This window comes from Lepisosteus oculatus, chromosome 4, assembly GCF_040954835.1.
Source record: "Lepisosteus oculatus isolate fLepOcu1 chromosome 4, fLepOcu1.hap2, whole genome shotgun sequence".
In the NCBI taxonomy this organism is placed as follows: domain Eukaryota; kingdom Metazoa; phylum Chordata; class Actinopteri; order Semionotiformes; family Lepisosteidae; genus Lepisosteus; species Lepisosteus oculatus.
The window spans coordinates 3,399,459-3,407,414 of record NC_090699.1 but is presented as its reverse complement, the minus strand read 5'-3'; the positions used below and the strand labels follow the sequence as shown (position 1 = coordinate 3,407,414).

The following is a 7,956-nucleotide window of genomic DNA, read 5'->3' as shown; positions in this document are numbered from 1 at the left end:
CAGCTGGCCTCCTCTTGTCTGTCACCATCATGCTCTGATCTTCTCATGCTGTGTGAGCAAGTTAGTATTTTATTGTTTTGATTATTGGGAACACAAACAACTGGATTGACTTCACCTGAGCAGCTACTGACATCGACGTTTATTAAAAAAGCTTCTTTCTGTCAGGCACAGAGTCCAAAATGACACAGAAAGTCACTTCTCTTACAACCCCACACCTTCGCCAATCAACAACCACCAAAGCCGTTTCATAACCACAGTTCTAAACCACACCCCCTGACAACCCTAATCACACCCCTAACAACCACACCCCCTAACACTCACACCCCTGCAGCTCTGTGCAGATCCAGGAAGTGAAACTCAAATATCAGTTTCGTTTTACTAGAAACAGCCTCACTACTGCTACGTCTCTACTGCTCCTCTCTGTGCATTTTCTACTTCTCAGAAAAATGGCAGAAGGCACTTTTCCATTTTCTCAGGACCAGTTCTGCTGCTCAGTGTGTCTGGATTTGCTGAAGGATCCAGTGACTCTGCTCTGTGGACACAGTTACTGTATGGGCTGTATTAAGAACTGCTGGGATCAGGAAGATCAGACTGGGATCTACAGCTGCCCCCAGTGCAGACAGACCTTCACCCCAAGACCTGATCTTCACAGAAACACCATCCTGGCTGAAGTGGTGGAGAAACTGAAGGAGACAGGGCTCAGTGGCCCTCCTCCTGCTCACAGTCCTGCTGGCCCTGGAGATGTGCTGTGTGATGTCTGCACTGGGAGACAGAGGGGAGCTGTGAAATCCTGTCTGGTGTGTCTGGCCTCTTACTGTCAGACTCACCTCCAGCCTCACTATGAATCTCCTGCTTTCAAGAGACACAAGCTGGTTGAGGCCACAGGACAACTGCAGGAGAAGTTCTGCTTCACTCATAACAAACTGCTGGAGGTCTATTGCCGTACTGATGAGAAGTGTGTTTGTTATCTTTGTGTAATGGATGAACACAGAGGCCATGATACTGTCTCAGTTGCAGCAGGAAGGACAGAGAAACAGGTGAGGACTTTGAGACTGTAATTAAGCTCTCAAGTACAAGATAAAAAAAGGACATATAGTATATTTGGGGCTCTAAGTGATCTCTGTACTGTATTTACTGTATCTGTAATGCTGGATCTCCACTGCTGAGTCCTGGTCATGTACTCAGCTGTGATCCACACTGGTTGTGTCTCTGAAGTGTCTCCTGTTCTTCTGTCTGTTGTTCATGATCTCCTCCTCCTCTCCTTCACTGTTTCCCTCTTTACTGTCCTCATGTAGCACCATACAACTTCACAGCACACTCAACACCTCTAGAACAGACTGCACCCTCATTAATGCACAACACACTCAACACCTCTAGAACAGACTGCACCCTCATTAATGCACAGCACACTCAACACCTCTAGAACAGACTGCACCCTCATTAATGCATACCACACTCAACACCTCTAGAACAGACTGCACCCTCATTAATGCACAGCACACTCAACACCTCTAGAACAGACTGCACCCTCATTAATGCACAACACACTCAACACCTCTAGAACAGACTGCACCCTCATTAATGCACAGCACACTCAACACCTCTAGAACAGACTGCACCCTCATTAATGCATACCACACTCAACACCTCTAGAACAGACTGCACCCTCATTAATGCACAGCACACTCAACAACTCTAGAACAGACTACACCCTCATTAATTAAGTCCTAATTTAATTTAACCATAACTGTATGATCAATAATAATAAACTATATTTTTATTTGGCACCTTTAAAAGTGGCAAAGCAATTTATAGCACAAGAAATGCACAGTGAGAGGAGAAAGTAGAAGGGGGTTTGGAAAAACAGCAGAAAAGCAAAGGGGCAGAAACAGACCCAGTTAAGTTAAAGCTGTTAATGAATAGAAGATTGTGAGTCTGGATTAGAAAGAGCTCAGGGAATGTGACTCTATGATATCCACAGAGATAGAATTCCAGAGCTCTGGGCTGCAGCAGGAGAAGCCCTGTCACCCAGAGTGCTGGCTTGGGGGACGGACAGGAGACCAGAATTAGAAGAGTGAAGGTTGTGAGGTGGGGAGTAGGATGATAGTAACTCTGACAGGTACTGAGGTGTCAAGCCATGCAGAGACTTTTAGGGGATCATGAGGACTTTGAAGTCAACATGAAACCTGATAGGAAGACAGTTCAGGGACTCCAGGACAGGAGTAACGTAATCACTTGCACTAGACCTAATCAGGATTCTGGCTGCCAAATTCTGGACATACTGAAGTTTGTTCAGTGTGGGTTTAGATACCCCAGCATGTGGAGTGTTACAGTAGTCAATATGAGTAAAGATGAAAGAGTTGACCAGCTTTCAGCAACAGTTAGCTCTAACACAGGACACAGCCTGGTGGTATTTCTGTGGTGGAAGAATGATGTTTTGACAATTTGTTGCACATGTCATCCTGGGTCAGATATCACCCCCAAGTTCTTCAATTTTGACTGTAACTCCAGTACAGTGTCATCCACAGATAAGGATACTGCATTGGTGTGCCAAGAAGCATGACTTCTGTCTTGTCGCAGTTTAAATGAAGGAAATTGTGAGTCATCGATGTGTTTATGTCAGAGAAGCAATTAGAGCAGAGACATGTCAGTGTCAGTTTAGTATGGACAGACTGTACTGTAGATTTGAGTATCATCAGAACTCATACATGCTGAAGGGTAGGGGCCCAGTGTCAACCCCTGAGGAAGACCAGACTTAATGAGTCCAATTTCAGAGCTACAATCGCAGAGAGAGACAAAGTGAAAGTGATCAGTGAGGTAAGACTGGAACCATTGAAGAGCAGTGTCAGAAACTCCAAACACAGTCTCAAGACAAGAAAGTGAGAGGTCATGGCTGACAGTGTTGAAAGCAGCACTGAGTTCAGTAAGAATGAGGACAGCAAGAGAACGAGAATCAGAAGCCGTTAGAAGATCGTTAGTGACTTTGACCAGGGCACTTTCTGTGCTGTGAAGATGTCTGAAACCATATTGGAGTTCAAAGAGGATTATTTAACTGAAATCTAACAGCACACTGTAAACTTTCTGCATGAAAAGGTAATGAAAGGGTATGAAAGTTGGAGAGAGGGTGAAAGTTGTTCAGGCTGTTCAGAGCCATGATTCTCTTTCTCACACAGGGGTAACAGCAGCAGTTGTGAAGCCACTGGTACCACATCAGTGCTCAAGGATTCATTTATTATATTGAGGACTATGGGGCAGAAAGCAGAGAAACAGGATTGAAATAAAGTACTGGGAAGGGGATCTAATAGGCAGGTGGTGAATCTCAGACACATAAACCAGTGAACTGTGGTATAATACCTTCACCTGCTTTATTAAATACAAGACTCACGCTGGGCTCTGCTGGAGTCAATGTGACACAGAACATGTTTCCTTTTCTCCTCTGAAATTATCTGAATTTTCCCAGAAGCAGACAGGATGTGAGATGTGGTCGGACACAGGGTCTGCCTGGTCCAGAACCTCATCCAGCGGTCAAGCACGTCAGCCACAGGGTCTCCTCTGACCACTCAGAGAAACTAGTGGCAACAAGGCTCATCAGCACTGCTGTAGTCCTCTGTTTTGAGATGCCGAGAGCAGTCAGGACACTAGTGTATATTGAGATGAATGAAATCTGAAATCTCTAGATTATGAAGGAACAAGTAATAGGTTTATTCTTCATCAGGTGTGAGAAGGCTCCACTGTCGAAACGTTGTGTTTTCTTTCTTCTTTTTTTCAGTATGGAATAAACCTATTACTTGTTCCTTTGCAGCCTACGCATGCTGACGCAGCTCCCTACCTGAACTATCTCTAGATGATGTTTTATATGTCATTTGAAACACAATTATCTCCTTTTTACATTTCACCTCACATACAGATGTGCAGACCCAGGTGTCAGGTGTCTACTGGTCTACACACGCTGCCGGTGTTGATTAGACATGAAACAGGAGCATGTCAGACAGGACCAGGAAACACATCTCGTGTGGATAAGACATCAGTGATACAGAGTGTGGATTTCCCATGGTGACTCTAAGGTGTGTCTCTGTGATATGATTCTCTTACAGCAGAAATGTCCTGAGTGTCTCTGTTTCTCCACAGAAGCAGCTGGGGGAGACACAGACACAAACCCAGCAGAGACTCCAGGAGAGAGAGAAGAAGCTGCAGGAGCTGAGACAGGCTGTGGAGTCACTCAGAGTGGGTATTCACCAGATGAGTGGACACACAGACACACATTTGCACAGCTGGACACTGGACAGTACCCTTTGGAAACAGAGCATACAGCATAATGTAGTTTGAGTGTTTTCCTGTGCAATAATCCACTGTGTGTCTCCTCCCTCAGAGCTCTGCACGCACAGCAGTACAGGACACTGACAGGATCTTTACTGAGCTGATCCGCTCCTTTGAGAGAACGTGCTCTGAGGTCACAGAGCTGATCAGAGCTCAAGAGAGGGGTGCAGTGAGTCAGGCTGAAGGACTTCTAGAGCAACTGGAGAAGGAGATCACTGAGCTGAAGAGGAGAGACGCTGAGCTGAACCAGCTCTCACACACAGAGGATCACATCCATTTCCTCCAGGTAACATCACTGCTCTGTGACTGCAGTACAGAAGGGTGTCTCTCACACAGAGCTGCTCCTGGCTTCTCCCCAGGAATGTGTGCTGTGTTTGACTGGAAACTCTCAATTTTCTGCTGCAGAATTTCCAGTCTGTCTGTGTCCCTCCTGGAGCTGGAGACTCACCCAGTGTCCCTGTCCATCCACACTTCTCTCCTGAGGCAGTGAGGAGAGCTGTCTCTGGACTGAAAGAGCGACTGGAGGATCTCTGCAAGAAGGAATCAATAAAGATTTCCACAACAGGTTAGTAGAGAAACACACTGATGTCTTTCTGGACAGCTTATATATTTCCTGTTTTTCTCTTATATTGTCAATGTATTTTTTGTGCAGTGACTGTATTTATCAGAGCAGCTTATCAGTCAATGATTCAAATTCTAGGTGAAATGTCTTAAAATCTCCAGTCTCACAAATCTTTATGACAGTAAGTGTGTTGTTATATTGTGCTGTATATAGTTTAACAGGAACGTTTTAATAGGGGCTACAGTCCCAGTCCAGTAGAACATGTTATTCCTGTTACTCTGTTACTGCAGCCCTGATGAGACATTTCTCTGTGATTCTCACTCTGATACATGCTGATACACGTCTGAATTCAGAATTCAGAAAGTCAAGCTTGCAGACAGTCACTCTGTGTGGATCAGAGACACACTGTGTCAAACACACAGATGGACACAGAAGTTCCAGTGGGTGTAGTTTATTTAAGAAAATGCACTTTATTACAACAATGTGCAGTGCACAGTGCTTACAGAGAATACAATTCTGACAACAACTCCTCTACAGAATTTAAATCGTCTCAAAAAGAGTAATTGTCCATTATCAATCATTCTATTTTGCAAGTGGTCAGTGAGGCTGGTTCACACAATAAGAGCCCCTCCAAGCCTCCTGGGTGTTACCACTGGCTGCAGTCCTGGCTTTGAAACTGCGATTGTCCATTTCTCAACAGGAGCACTAAAGAATAGTTTTTTCTGGGTTTTCTTCAGCCCTCAGTACTGTCCAGTGCTCTTTTGCTCTGATGAAACAGTTCAGCTGTTCAGAAGTCATATAGAAACCAATGTCCTCAGGCAGCGGACGTGGGGCGACCTGGTGCTGGGCGGGTCTCAGGACATCCGAACGTCAATGATGAGCGAAGGGGAATGAGAGACCCGGACATATATATCCCCAGAGAAAGAGACACCGGAAGGACAGCAAAGCACAAGGAACTGGGGACAGGACAGAGTAGGAGCGCCCTTTGGCTGCAGAAGGCATGACACCTCTCTGATCACCAGCTCTGGTGCACAGACATCCAGCTGAGGGCCTTCAGCTTGTTGTCTAGTCCTCTGGGTTGAGTCTTTACCCAGGTCTCCCATGGGATCGTCACCCCTCCCCGGTGACCTGTAGGATCATCTGTCTCTCCCTGGTGACTAGTTCCTCCTTCCTCTTCCTTGTATAGTGCCTTTTGTTGGTGCAGAGCTCTGGCTGTCTCATGGCCTCATACCTCCTAGTAGGTCTCTGGTCAGTTTTCTGCTTTAGGACTAGTGTTTGACACCGGATCAGATGCTTCATTGGGAGGGAGAACCACAGCCTGACAAAGTACTGAGAATTGTGACTGATGGGGTCCAGCCCCTAGTGACAGAGGTTGCAGAAGAAGATGCAGTGGAGTTTCAGGGGGAAATTTGGCACATCTCTCCCCCTTCCCCACTGTCTGGCACATCTGGTCAGTTAAAGCCAGCAGGGTGTCTGCCTTCAGCACCCTCACTTTCCCCATGAGAGTCAGCGAGCGAGTCTTCCACAGGCCCAGTTACACGTTGACCTTGACGGTCCTCTCTGTCCAGTTTATGTTCTTGTTGTCCCTTTGCCATTCTCCATCTACAGTCTGCAGACATCAAATACACTTGAATTGGGAATTACAAAGTAAAATGCAGGAGAGGTATAAGTTGAAGTGGGAAGAAACAGTATTTCTGTGTATTTTGCGCAGATGAATGTGAAGAGATAGGGGAATGACAGACAAAAAGAAAAAGAATTCAGGACGACACACAACCCGTTACACAGTTTGTTCATTGCTGGCTTGCTGTTTACTGGGACCAACAGTAACAGGAAGCCAACAGCAGGTATAAGTCATTGTAAATGTATTCTGTTCAGTGTTGAAAGAGTGAGCAAACACTCTGTACAGGACATGTTTCTGCAGTTTCACATTTACTGCAGGGCTCCTCTTACTGGCCAGGGGTAATAACTTTGGGGTCTTTCTCTTCAGCCCAGCTGGTGTTCTCACATGGTCCTGGTCATTAAGAGACCCAGTGGTGTGTTTCACTAAGAATGACACTGGAGTGTCAATATTATTTCACTAGTCCCACCAGAGTGAGTGTGTATTGGGGTGTTTGCCTGCGATATTGGGGACCTCGTTTCAAACAGGAGTGATCTAGAGGGTGTCTGTGTTTCCAGACTGATAGACTCTCCTGTGGAATAAGTCAGTGTTTGACACTGTGTCCTGTTCTACACAGAATAAGTGTGAAATATCAGTGGAAGATGTTGTCATGATGGCTTCAGAGTTGCAGTGTCCAGAAGAGGGCGACCTCTCTCATCACTGAAATAAAGGCACTGTGAGCCCAGAAATGAATTCAGGTATTAATAATAATTGCTTACACTTATTGAGCGCTTTACAGGTAATGGGGACTCCCCTTCACCACCACCAGTGTGTAGCCCCACCTGGATGATGCGACTGCAGCCATAGTGTGCCAGAACACTCCCCACACATCAGCTCTCAGTGGGGAGGAGAGCAGAGTGATGAAGCCAGTTCAGAGAGGGGGGTTATTAGGAGGCCATGATGGGTAAAAGCCAGGGGGAAATTTGGCCAGGACACCAGGGTTAAACCCCTACTCTTTTCAAGAAACACCCTGGGATTTTTAATGACCACACAGGACCTTGTTTTAAGTCTCATCCACAGGACAGCACCTGTTTACAGTATCATGTCCCCATCGCTATACTGAGGAATTAGGACCCACATAGACTGCAGGGTGAGCACCCCCTGTTGGCCCCACTCACACCTCTTCCAGCAGCAGCCTTAGTTTTTTCCAGGAGGTCTCCCATCCAGGTACTGACCAGGCTCACACCTGCTGAGCTGCAGTGGGCTGCCAGTTGTGAGTTGCAGAGTGTTATGGCTGCTGGTGTTTTTATGAATTCATGTAGGTGGCTGTGTCAGCCTTTCTAGGCTCCAGGAGTAAAAAAATAAGAGCTGATAAGAATATCTTTGATCTTCACTAGATTGACAGGCAGACAGGCAAAGGGGAGTATTTACTCAATATTAAGTATTAATAGTTTACACTGAAGTATTAAGTATGAGGAGA

The 7,956-nt window shown here is 45.9% G+C and overlaps 2 protein-coding genes across 4 annotated transcripts in view; one reads left to right on the top strand and one right to left on the bottom strand.

Annotated features, from left to right (window-relative positions):
* Nucleotides 1–7,956, bottom strand: part of LOC138238041 (E3 ubiquitin-protein ligase TRIM39-like) — a 373,132-nt gene that overhangs the window by 123,542 nt on the left and 241,634 nt on the right. The gene's annotated exons all lie outside the window — the stretch shown is intronic.
* The window catches only part of LOC107075987 (butyrophilin subfamily 1 member A1-like), a 97,307-nt gene that overhangs the window by 87,303 nt on the left and 2,048 nt on the right, over nucleotides 1–7,956 (top strand). The window contains exons 1-4 of one of the 3 annotated variants that reach the window (XM_069187902.1): nucleotides 355–1,037; nucleotides 4,129–4,224; nucleotides 4,370–4,603; nucleotides 4,723–4,882. The exons of the other annotated variants lie outside the window; for them this stretch is intronic. Of the exons in view, the coding sequence (XP_069044003.1) occupies nucleotides 447–1,037; nucleotides 4,129–4,224; nucleotides 4,370–4,603; nucleotides 4,723–4,882 (1,081 nt within the window). The 5' untranslated portion in view covers nucleotides 355–446. Of the gene's footprint in view, nucleotides 1–354; nucleotides 1,038–4,128; nucleotides 4,225–4,369; nucleotides 4,604–4,722; nucleotides 4,883–7,956 lie in introns of those variants that run through there. 3 annotated transcript variants of the gene reach the window in all.